Source organism: Chrysochloris asiatica, unplaced genomic scaffold, assembly GCF_000296735.1.
Source record: "Chrysochloris asiatica unplaced genomic scaffold, ChrAsi1.0 scaffold00001, whole genome shotgun sequence".
Taxonomy (NCBI): domain Eukaryota; kingdom Metazoa; phylum Chordata; class Mammalia; order Afrosoricida; family Chrysochloridae; genus Chrysochloris; species Chrysochloris asiatica.
Window position 1 is genome coordinate 30,046,135 of NW_006408519.1, and position 12,736 is coordinate 30,058,870.

The 12,736-nt window shown below is 43.2% G+C and overlaps 1 protein-coding gene across 2 annotated transcripts in view; it reads right to left on the reverse strand.

Annotated features, from left to right (window-relative positions):
• Positions 1 to 9,410: 9,410 nt before the first annotated feature.
• FBXO32 (F-box protein 32) overlaps positions 9,411 to 12,736 on the reverse strand; it is a 35,459-nt gene continuing 32,133 nt past the window's right edge. Inside the window, exons 7-9 of one of the 2 annotated variants that reach the window (XM_006830688.1) lie at positions 11,217 to 11,399; positions 10,260 to 10,403; positions 9,411 to 9,604 (exon numbers count right to left, since the gene is read on the reverse strand). In XM_006830688.1, coding sequence (XP_006830751.1) covers positions 9,515 to 9,604; positions 10,260 to 10,403; positions 11,217 to 11,399 — 417 coding nt within the window. In that variant the 3' untranslated portion in view covers positions 9,411 to 9,514. The remainder of the gene's footprint in view (positions 9,605 to 10,259; positions 10,404 to 11,216; positions 11,400 to 12,736) is intronic. The other variant, XM_006830689.1, reaches the window with a different exon arrangement.

Genomic DNA, 12,736 nt, shown 5'->3' on the forward strand with positions numbered 1-12,736 from the left:
CAAAACAAGGCCAGGGGCAGACTGTGGAACTTGCTCATATGCAAGTTCAGGCTGAAGCTGAAGAAAATTAAAACAAATCCACGAGAGCCAAAATATGGCTTTGAGTATATCCCACCTGGATTTAGAGATCATCTCAAGAACAGACTCGATGCATTACACATTAATGACTGAAGACCAGAAGAGTTGGATGACATCAAGAACATTATCCATGAAGACAAAAAAAAGTTATTAAGATGACAAAAATGAAAGAAAAGACCAGAATGATGTAAGAAGAGACACTGAAACTTGCTCCTGAATGTAGAGATGCTAAAGCAAATGGAAGAAATTGAGAAAATAAAAGAGCTGAACAGAAAATTTCAGAGGGCTGCTCAAAAAGGCAAAATCAAGTATAATAATGAAATGTGCACAGACCTGGAGTTAGAAAACCAAAAAGGAAGAACATGCTCAGCATTTCTCAAACTGAATAAAAAAATTCAAGCCTTGACTTGCAACACTGAAGACTTCTGGGCAAAATATTGAATAATGCAGGAAGCATCAAAAGAAGATGAAAGAAAACACAGAATCACTGTACCAAAAATATATAGGTTGGTTTGCAACCATTTCAAGAACCAATGATATTGAAGGAAGAAGTTCAAGCTGTACTGAAGGTACTGGCGGAAAAACAAGGCTCCAGGGATTGATGGAATACAAATTGAAGTGTTTCAGCAAACTGATGCAGCTTTGGAGGACTCACTTGTCTATGCCAAAGAATTTGGACGATAGTTACTTGGTCAACTGATTGAAAGAGATCCATATTTGTGCCCATCCCAAAGAAAAATGACCCAAAGGCATGTGGAAATCATCAAACAACATCATTAATGTCACATGTAAGTAAAATGTTACTGAAGATAATTTAAAAATGGTTGCAATAGGACAACCATTTCTGGGGCTGGTAGAAATTCAAGTTGGATTCATAAGAGGTTGTGGAATGAGGAATATCACTGCTGACGTCAGCAGGATCTTGGCTGAAAGCAGCAAATACCAGAAAGATGTTTATTTGTGCTTTATTAACTATGCAAAGGCATTCAATCGTGTGAATTATGACAAGCTATGGACAACATTGCATAGAATGGGTATTCCAGAACATTGAATTGTGCTCATGAGGAACCTGTACGTAGACCAAGAAGCAGTCATTCAAATACAACAAGGGGAGAGTGAGTGGTTCAAAATCCAGAAAGATGTGTGCCCGGGGTTGTATTATTTCATCATGCTTATTCAATCTGTATGCTGAGCAAATAATCTGAGAAGCTGGATTATCTGAAGAAGAACGTGGCATCAGGATTGGAAAAAGAATCATTAACAACCTGTGATATATAGTTGACACAACCTTGCTTGCTGGAACCAAAGAGGACTTAAAATACTTGCTGAAGAAGATCAAAGACAACAGCTTTCAGTATGGATTGTACCTCAATGTGAAGAAAACAAAATTCCTTACTATTTTAGGGACCAGGAAATTGAGACAGAGAGGGGTTAAGTAAGGTTAAGCAAGTGACAGAGGTATGACTGTGATTTGAACCTTGCACAAGCGGTATCCTGTACCTGGTGGCACGGTGGGTTAAGCATTGGGCTGTTAATCAAAAGTTCGGTGGTTCAAACCCACCCACTGCTCTATGGGAGAAAGTGCGCTCCATAGAGGTTTACAGCCTCCGAAACCCTATGGGGCCGTTCTCTTCATCTCTGCAGGGATGTGTGAGTGGGAATGGACTTGAGAGCAGTGGGTTTTGGGATTTCACCCTTTGGAGCCTGGTTCCTTCTCACCTTTCTGGTCTCAGCTCAAACATCACTTTCTTAGAGGTCCAAGTCCAGACTTTCCTAAGCAGATCCCCCTTTTTTATTCTGTATCTCAGCTCTTTTAGTCCCTCCGTAGCACTCATTATAAATTCTATTATTTTCTTATTCAGTTTCTGTCTTCCAGTAGGATCTACATTCTGTTGTCAGGGACCATGCCTGTTTTGTTCATCCCTCTATTTCCAGTACCTTGAATCACCAAACCAAACCTAATCATTTGCCGTCCACTCAGTTCAGGCACGTGGTAACCCTGAGTTGCAGGGTTGAAAAGGTTTGCAAGGCTGTGACCTTTAGAAAGCAGGCTGCCAGGCTTTTCTTCCAAGGTGCCTCTAGGTAGGACCACACAGCCAAACTCCAACTCGGCTTAGTAGTTGAGCACTAAGCTGTTTGTGCCACCCAGGAATTCCTGTACTTGGTACGCTGTTTCCAACTCATAGTAACCCTGGATAGGGTTTCTGAGGAGTGGTTGGTATATTTGAATTGCCAACCTTGGGCTTATCCTACAGTGTCACTCCAGGACTCCATGCCTGGCATAGAGCCTAGCATATAGTAGCTGTTCGATTAGTATCTGTGAATAAATGGATCTTGACTTTAAGATTCATTATTCATTTTCCTAATCATTCTGTACACACAGTATATGGAAATGCCTCATTTAAGCATCACTCACTTACTCACTACCATTGAGTTGGCTCCGACTCCTTGTTGTTGTTAAGTGTCATTGAGTCGGTTCCCATAGCGACCCTGTATAGGGTTTCTGAGGAGCGGCTGGTGAGCTTGAACCACTGACTTTTCAGTTCAAACCGACCATGCAATCCAGTGCATTAACCTATAGAGCCATCCAAGGTTTCCGAGGCTTACATTTTTATGGGAGTCCTGGTGTGACACTGTAGTATAAACACTGAACTGCTTACTGTAAGGTCAGTGGTTCAAACCCACCACCCGCTCCTGGTAAACCCTATACAGGGTCACAATGAGTCAGGATCAACTTGACAGCACTTAACAACAACAACAACAAAGTCTTTATGGGAGCAGAAAGCCTCATCTTTCCCTCATGGAGTGGTTGGTTTGACCTTGCAGTTCACAATCCAGTGTTTTGCCTACAGCGCCACACCAGGACGCCTTCATTTAAGCACACTGTTGTTGTTAAGTGCCATGGAGTTGTTTCCAACTTATAGCAACCCTGTCTAGGGTTACCCAGGCTATAAATCTTTATGGGAGCCGAAAGCCTCGTTTTTCTCCCACAGATCAGTTGGTAGATTCGAACTACTGACCTTGAGGTTAGCAGCCCAGCTCGTAATCCACTACACTACCAGGGTTGCTTTCATAACAAGCATTTTGTTGTTATTGTTAAGTGCGTTGAGTCAGTTCCGACCCATAGTGACCCTGTGTAGGGTTTCCGAGGAACAGCTGGTGAACTTGAACTGCCGACCTTGCAGTTTAAATGGCTTTGCAGTCTGGCGCATTAACCTACAGTGCCACACCGTAACAAGCATAGAGTTGTATTATAGACTTAGGTTAGTACCCAGCAACAGACTTATTTTTGTTTTCCTAGAGATTTTTAAACAATGATAACAGATTTCTGGGAAAAGAAATATGTATATTCCAATAGTCAAAAAACAAACACATTCAGTATAATAAAAAAAAACAACATGAACTGCCACATGCAAAAATGCACCTGTGTGTGTTGTTGGAAACACATTTATTGCAAGATTTCAGTGTTAAAAATTTTTTACAAAAATATGCCACCGTCTGGTACAAACAACTATAAAAAATTCATCATGCAAGAAAAGTGTGCAAATAATTTATACAGAAGGATTCAGCTCACACAATATTAAATAAACATCTTTGCATCTAATTGGTCTAACTTAATGCTTTTAATTACAATGTTCAACTCCATATAACATTTTTCAATAAAAAAGGACATTAAAGTTTCCAAGCTTGGGGCATGGGCTACAAAACACACCCCCTTGACTGAAGATAGTGCCACCGGTTCCCATGGGTAGAACACTGCTTGGAGCCTTCTGTTTAACAGACTTGTGCATTGTTAATGAAGCAAACATAGCTATACTCAAAGACAGAAAAAGCCATATTCAAACTCCAGAAGTAATGTTGTAGCAGATGGAGTTTCAAGAGAGTTCATAGTTTTTGAGCAGCCATCCATTTTTGGGTAAATGGAGCAAGGCAGAAGTTTTGAGAGATTTGTCAGGAAGCTTCGCTTGCTGAGTGAGTTTAAGGACACGTTGAAAAATGCCCAGAAGTCAGTATGGATATTGTCATCATTTGCTCCTTGTTGCTTCCTGGAATAATTCCCCTTTGCTTAGTGGAGGTGAGGTTTGCAGAGAGTCAACATCTACTGAAATGGAAGCTCACAGAATCTCACATCTGGTCCCAGAGGATGGGGACATGGAGACAGTAGATTAAATGTACCTCTTCAGCATGAGGGGAGAGGACATACCATCCTACTTATCCTCAGAACCTCAGTTTCTAGAAAGTAAGCTGGTTGCTCAGCCCTTATCTTTCTAAGAACCTCTTTTGTCATTAATATGTACCTACACTACAATTTGACAAAATACACAGCTTCTTTATGGCAACAGGTTGTGCTCAATAAAATGTGTACTTACAATAGCATCTGAGATCTGTAAAAGTGTTAAGAACCCCCATAACTTTCCCAGTAAGAATGAGGGACTTAACATGTTTGGAAAAGTTAGCAGCCAGGCACCCAACATCTCCGGAGCAGTCATGGGTGCCCTGTACAGAGGGGGGCTTGTGAAGAACAACATACAGGCCCTTCCCGAGAAAGCCTCATTATAAAACCTTTGAGGAGCGAGGGAAGGGATCACATCTGGGCTTCCCATGTCTCCAACTATGCCATAAGGTGCTGAGGTGGGAGACTTCAGGTTTACCCTGAGTCACTGAGGACCAGTGCATCCCTGCCAGGTGTGAAGTTTGGGGTAGGAATTTCCTTCCCTTGGAAAACCTTGCAGTATTTACTCTCCTTAGCAGAGAAGGAAGCACCTCCAGAAAATATAAGTTTAAAGGGACTGTCATTCTGTTTATTAGAGACCTCGACAGCCCACGATACATCAAAGAGATGCATCCCTACATTTGCCCAGCGGTTCAGAGTGTTTCTGAGGTCTGTTTAAACACTAATAGAATTTTAGGCCAGCATCCAGTCAAAACGGATGGTTCACAGACTCAGATTCTTGGAAACAGATAAAAAACAACAGAAGTCAACATATAAAACAATGATATAGTTTAGTTTAGAAAAAAATAATCACGCATAAAATTACAGCTAGAAAAAATTCACACATAAAAAAGAGTGTTTGCATAGCTCCCACTATTACTGCCCTACAACCTGGCGGCAAAATATAAACTCAGGCGCATATTTTATAATAAACATGGTATTGAACACTAATAATTCTATACTGTAGAACATCTCTCGAGGTGATTTATCTCCTTGCTTAGGCGAATGAAATTCCAAACCTTTCTCTTCTCACATATAAAAACACTTGAAACAAGCAGCTTCTGTTATTAGCAGGCTCCTCATGAGAAACGCTTGTGAATCCACAAAGATGAGTACTGTGACAACAACACAATACACACCCATCCCCTTACTTCACAATCCCAATAAAGCCCACTCTACTGTTGAGTTTTCAGTGTAAACCAAGTCTGTCTAAAACATCTCTTCTGGTCACCAAGCCTTGCCACTAGAAGAGTACTCATCACTAAACAAATGCCATCTTAGACTGATAGATAGTCTCACAGCTGGTTTGTTTTTCCTTCCTTAAACGTTGTACTGTAGTTAGCTTCTGCTATACTCTTATTCATTTCCTCAAAGTCCCAGCATTGAGCAGCATTGGACTTTTCCCTCTAGATCTTGCTATAAAGTGAGCTCTCCCCCAATTCACATATTATCCTTCCCCCAAAGGTTGCACTTTATTCTCAAGAGAATACTCATTGCTCAGAACCTTGGAGTTGGACGGAATCCTCAGGTTCCTGTGGCTCTGCCCACCCTGCGCTGGACAGTACGGACAGAACTCTTTCCTTCTCAGGAAGTCTGATGACTTCATATTCAACATCAACTTCAAATTCCAACTGATAAGCTCTGGGGGAGGGTAAGTGGGGACAATAAAGAGTACAAAGCATTCTCTCCCTTTCAGCAATTTCTATTGCCGTGATTCTCCTGACTTTTAGACTTCTGGATTTTTTAAAATAAAAATCTCAGACAGGGATTTTTGTTTTTGTATTTTAGGGCAAGTTGTCTGAGGAGGGCTTGCCAGTAGAATTCTAGAGACTATTAGTGCCCAAGAAGCAAGAATTTTTCTTTTTTAACTCACTTTATTTATACATGAGGTTCTGGTCATGTTTAACAGGAACCACAAAGACTGTGTGCTCTTGTGACCTTCCCCACTGTCCTCTCACATAAACCATAATATCAGAGATGTGTACCATTTCAATAGCTCCTTCCCTGTCCTTTTACACCTTCCATTTCCTTCTTTGTCTTCCCATTCCAACGAAAGAAGACCACAGATGTTGGCTTCTTCTGCATTTCCCTAAACATCTTCCTCGATTCTGCCCTGTTGTTGTTGTTATGTGCTGTTGAGTTGGTTCTGACTCATAGTGACCCTGTACAGGGTTTCCGAGGCTGTAAATCTTTAAGGGAGCAAAAAGCCTCATCTTTCTCCCGTGGAACAGCTGGTAGTTTCGAACTGCTGACCTTGCAGTTCACAACCCGATTTGTAACCACTACGCTACCAGAGCTCCTTGACTCTGTCCTATAAGACCTCTAATAACTCCAAAGCAGCCGCAGGGAGCCCAGCTACGCCATCTTAGTAAATGTCTTAGAATATGGTAACCCTGTCACTTGGGGCGGGAGTCTCTGAGTGGTGTAAACTGTGAAAGCATTTGACTATTAACCAAGGTTAATGGTTTGAGTTCACCCCTAGGTACTGTGGAAGAAAGTCCTGGTGATCTCCTCCTGAAAGGTCACAGCATGAAAACCCTTGGGAGGGCAAGACTCCTCTGAAACACAGGGAGTGGCCGTGAGTTGGAATCGACTCTCTGGCAACTGCTATCACTTGGGGGCGAGGATCAATGTGCCCAAATGTACTCTGTTGCCTGTAGAATGAAACCAACTGCATTGCTGATAATCCAAATGAGACTGTTTTGTGGTGACTGTCCAAAGCAGGCAGTACTGCTGGGACTGAAACCTGAAGATGCCAAGGAGTTCCACATACTTGATCAGCATGAAGGGGCAGAGGTCATGACTGGTGGGAAATCGTGGAGGCCCAGCCCCTAAACTAACAATATTACCCAAAGTCAAAGGTTCTAGAACTCGCAAACCAACAGCAGATCCAGCTTCACCCCACATCCTCAGGGAAGCTGTGAAGTTTGAGAAAACAGGGATGCATCATGGAAGAGCTAGCTGTTTACTGGGGAGCGTGGTGGCTCTGTGCAAGATGTACTGGCGTGTGAACCACAAGTTTGGCAGTTAGAGCCTACCAGCTGCTCCTACAAAGATTGGTAGCCTTGGGAACGCTATAAAGGGTCGCTGTGAGTCAGAACCGACTTGATGGCACACTAGTTTACTGTTTACTGACTAGTCCAAGCCGTGCATTCTGAATGTAAAATTGGTTCCTGTGGGGACAAAAAACCCACAACAACCTTAGATATTATGATGGTTTGTGGCCCTTCAAACTTAGCCCTACCTACAAAATCCTTAATATGAATTTCAATATTAAATTGTCTTCTTACGAGTGTGACACTGAAAAAAAAGAGGAGAAACACTTGTCAAGGTACAAGTGTTGCAATGTGAGGAGACCTGAACTGGGATTCACTGCACTCTAAAGGCTGGATAACAACTGAGATTGTCCATTATTGAGGGGAGACGGGTGTGAAGAGCTTGTCCCCTGCCTTGTTTTAATACATGTTTAACCATCTTCTCCCTCTCAAGGTTCAATCCCTCAGACACACTGTTCTTCAACATGGGCATGAATCAAGTTCCTATTTTTGTTTCACATGTTTCCAAGAGCATGCAAAATGGCAACTTCTTTTACCCTTCCTCCCTCAAAAAAAAAAGACAACTCCCAAACTATGTACAACGTTGTAGAAAAGCAATGTTCTATAAAAAGTAAAAAACAAAACATCTTCCACTCTCCCAGGAATATTTAACAATTTAACTCAGAAGTCCTGAGATTTTCATCCTTTGCCTCCCAAGATCCCTCGGGGTACATTTTAACTACCCAGCCCCTCAGCCAAGATGATGAACTCAGGTATCTTCTGTCCCTATGTGGCAGAACCTCCAGACTTTATTTCATCACCCTTGTAAGAAACCCTAGCCCTGGTTGACTAAGTTTTAACATTAGCTGTGAAGCAAAGCAAGCACACCAGGAGCTTGTCACAGGGAGCAGTAAGTGGTAGTAGGCTTTTAATTGGCTGATACCTAAAACCTGCCGCACAAACCCTGCACCTGGGCTCCTCCAGTGAGGTACACCTGCACAGGAAGCTACTAAGGAAGCCCAAACAAGTCAGGAGTAAGGAAGGCTTTGCAGCTTTGCAGAATTTGACTAATTCTCTCTTTTCTGCAGCAAGACCACTTTTGGGATTGTCTTGAACTGTCCTTCAGTTTCCCTACATGAGCTACATAGAACACAAAAGGGAAAAAGGCACAGGCTTTGAAGCAACTCCAAAGAGGGCCCTGTTCCCCTAAAAAGGAAGCCGGAAACAAAATGAAGACTGCTCCCAACATTTCTCCTCACTCTGTATAGTGATGGAAAACTCACAAGCAAGACAGACACTGCCTACGGGACAAGGTAAGGTCTTGTCAGAAAGAGTGCTGTGTGTTTTCTGAGGTAGACTACTGTGTGGTATCTTTGTAAGAGGAGGCGCTAAGCACCAGGCAGGGTATATAGCTGGTAGACCTTTCTCTGCCTTTTCCAAACACACACAAAATCAAATCCCAAAGTCCAGGAATTTCTCATACATAGCTGGAGTTGTTCTTTCTGTATATATATATTTATGTGTGTGTGTGTATATATATATATATATATATATATATATATATATATATACACACACACACACACATTCACATTGTAAACAAAGAGTGTTCTATCTTGTATTCGAGTTTTGCGTTTTTCTCCCGCATCTCTAGGGAACTACAGAGGAGTTTCAGTGGACATACAGAGAATTCCATTTTCACTGATGAAATAAAATGCCTGCGCCGACAGTCTTCCTGGCAAACAGTTAGGAAGAAAAAGTTTATTTACAGTATTTCTGCTTTTTCATACCAGTTCTTCTTGAGCAGTTCATATTCTTAAACTCCCAGTCAGCAATGGCACCTCTGTTTTCCAATGTCTTCCCGGAGTTCCGAGCCAATTTAGAAATGTATGGAGGAGCCCTGGTGGTATGATGGTGAAGCTAACCAAAAGGCTTGTGGTTCGAGCCCACCAGCCTCTCCACTGGAGAAAGATGCGGCAGTCTGCTTCCACAAAGATTTATAGCAGGGGAAACCCCATGGGGCAGTTTTATGCCGCCCTGTAGGGTTGCCATGAGTTGGAATTCAACTCCACCTTAATGGGTTTTGTTTTGCAAAAATGTACACTATTTACAAAAGTAGCGTCCAAGCTCTGTATTCCCATCTATCCAATCATTGGGGGCGTTCTGAAGTGCTCTCATGTGCTGGGAGTCAGAACTTGAACAAGTTGATAAAGTCCTGGGGTGAAAGTGACACGGAGCAGTTCTCGGGGTTATTGGCCGTGCACGGATGGTCAGTGCCCTGGAAGGGAACAGTGAGATTAGTTTTGAGCTCTCAAAGCCATCTTATGCCTTTTAGTATCACAAGGCACTGCCCAACCTCAAAACAACATTCCTTGTTCAAGAACGTCGAAGGGCTGGGGAAACTCAAGAGCTCTGTCTGTGTACACAGAAATCGGAGAATTTGGGAGTGGGCGAGACTGTGGTGGCTCAGGGATAGAATTTTCGTCTCCCATGCAGAAGACCTAAGTTTGATCCTAATGCACCTTAAGCTCAGGCACCACCTGTCTGTCTGTGGAGGCTTGAGTCACTGCTGGGTAAAACAGCAAAGCTTACAGACTAAAAGAGACTAGGACAAAAAAGGCCTGCTAATCTACTGCCCTAAATCAGCCAATGAGAACCCTGTGAGTCACGGGGTTCTGATGTGCAATGGATAACGGGGAGGGTACCAGTGTTTCTTTGTGTGGTGCACTGAGGGCCCATGCAAAGACAGTTAACAACAACAAGTTACAGGAAGAAAGACGTTTTCTGGAATTAGATAGCGTATGGTGTTTGAAAGTCCCTCACCAGGGCCAGAAGCAGAGGGCTCTCTCGTAAGGATTAATGGGAAAGGATTTGGTGGTACAGCCTGAGGGGTGGCTCTGAGGGTCTGTAGCTGCCACCTCTGAGACACATACCTTCCAGGAAAGAATATGACAGTGTCTGCAGAGTTGAAGAGTGTCTCCATACTGCTCTTTCCTTGGGTAACATCGGACAAGCTTAAAATACATCTTCTTCCAATCCAGCTGCCCTTTGTCCGACAGAATTAATCGCTTGCGGATCTTAAAAAAAAAAAAAATCAAATGACTAAAAGTCATTGCAGTGGAATCAATCCTTCAAGATGTGGTTTTCTGGCTTTGAAATTTTCTGCCTCTGCCTGCTGTTTTCACCCAGTTACATAGTAACTTTTAACCAGTCTTTAAAAGAAAGAGGTGACTGGTCACATCTTACTACAATGAGTTTGGGTGGCCCTTAACATTTAGATGATCTCAGCAAATAATTTCAATCCTTTTGACGTTATAGACAGATTTCCAAGGAGAAGTGGAAACTGCTTGGCACCATGGCTCTGCTTTATATCTAAATATTACCAGCCTTGTCAATAGAACTTGTTGAGCTAACCTATCTGTATAAAGAAGCTGAAAGAAAAACAAACAAAACAACAACACACAAAAAAAACCAAACAACCTTTGAGGCAATGTGACAAAAGGAAATAATCTGAGGTTGGTGTCACAAGGGCCAAATTCAAATTCAAGGCCAGTTTCCTTAACCAGAGGACCACTCACAACAATTTGGAAATACCACTTAAGCCACCTGTGGGCCCAACGGCACCTTCTTTCAATGGGTTGTCAGAATAAAATGAAACAATGTCTGTAAAAGCATATTACCTGTAAAGTTTTGAGCAAGTTATGAAATATGAATATGACTTCTGTTTATCAACACACAGAAAACACACTCACTTGTTATTTAGAAACTCCTTGGTTTTTCATTCCTAGTTAAGCCAGAAGCCCTGCAGGGTGGGCACCCAGATGGAGGTGCAGGAAGCTTCAGGGAAGGAACAGGGAGGGAGAGCAGCAAGGATCATCAGACCCACCAACCTGTCGCTCGGTGAAGTGGTATTGGCATAGTCTCTTCCACAGCAGCCGGTCCTCGCTGAGTGTGTGCAGGTCAGGGGCTGCCTGGCCCAGGCTGACCAGGTCACGGCCATCGCTCAGCCTCTGCATGATGTTCAGTTGTAAACATAAGGGCAGGTCGGTGAAGGTGAGGCCTTTGAAGGCGGGCTAGGAGGAAAAGGATGGTGGTAAATTGGGGGTGGTAGGTAGGGAGAACGGCAACTTACTAGGTGCCACCCTGATAGTGTAGTGGTTACACTTTGGGCTGCTAACTGCAAGGCCAGCAGTTCAAACCTACCAGCTGCTCTGCAGGAGAAAGTGAAGGTTTTCTGCTCCTGTAAATATTTACTACATTGGAAATCCTATTGGGGAACGTCCAGCTATATGGTGGTGGGTGGTGGTTACATGCCGTGGAGTTGTTCCAACTCATAGCGATCCTGTATAGGGTTTCTGAGGCTGTAAATCTTTACAGGAGCAGAAAGCCTTACCCTTCTCCCGCAGAACAGCTGGTAGTTTCAAACTGCTGACCTTGCGGTTCGCAGCCCAATTCGTAACCACTATGCTACCAGAGCTCCTTGAAGACCCTCAAAATCACATTGGTGGTGGTGTGCTGTGGAGTCGGTTCCAACTCATAGTGACCCTGCACAGGGTTTCCGAGGCTGTAAATCTTTACAGGATCAGAAAGCCTCATCTTTCTCCTGCGAAACAGCTGGTAGTTTCGAACTATCCCGACACATAACCACTGTGTTACCAGAGCTCCTTAGACATCACATTGTTGTTGTTAAGTGCCATCGAGTTGGTTTAGACCCATAGTGACCTTGTATATGGTTTCTGAGGAGCAGCTGGTGAACTTGAACCACAGACCTTGCAGTTCAAACAGCTTTGAAGCCTGGCACATTAACCCACAGCGCCATACCAGGACTCCACACTAGGTGGGAGTTAATTGATTGTTTGACCAAATATGTTGTTGTTGTTGTTATGTGCCGTGGAGTCGGTTCCGACTCATAGTGACCCTGTACAGGGTTTCTGAGGCTGTAAATCTTTACAGGAGCAGAAAGCCTCAGCTTTCTCCTGAGGAACAGCTGGTTAGGTGGGAGTTAATTAATTGTTTGACCAAATATAGCAGGCTAATTTTTAAGCTGACAATTTTGTATGGCCTGCAAATGATGTTTTAAATTTTGGCAGAAGAAAGATTCCCCACCCCTGCTACATAGGTCGGAATTGACTCCAGGGCACAACGCCCTCCACAGACAGAGGGGGATCACCTTTCCTTTCCACTGGAGGTGACGTGGAGAGTGCAGTGGAGGGGCAAGGAGCACGAAGGCATTCTGGGCTGTTTTAGGAAGTCTGGACTCAGTGTCCCCATGTGCAAGCAAAAAGATTTTAGGAGACTCTTGATGATCCCTCTTTGCTCTAACGGTCAGTCTGGAAGCAGCTTCAGCCCTCTGTTTAGTCAGAAGTGTCTGACTTGACAATTTATGCTGCTCATTCTACCTCAAGGAGCC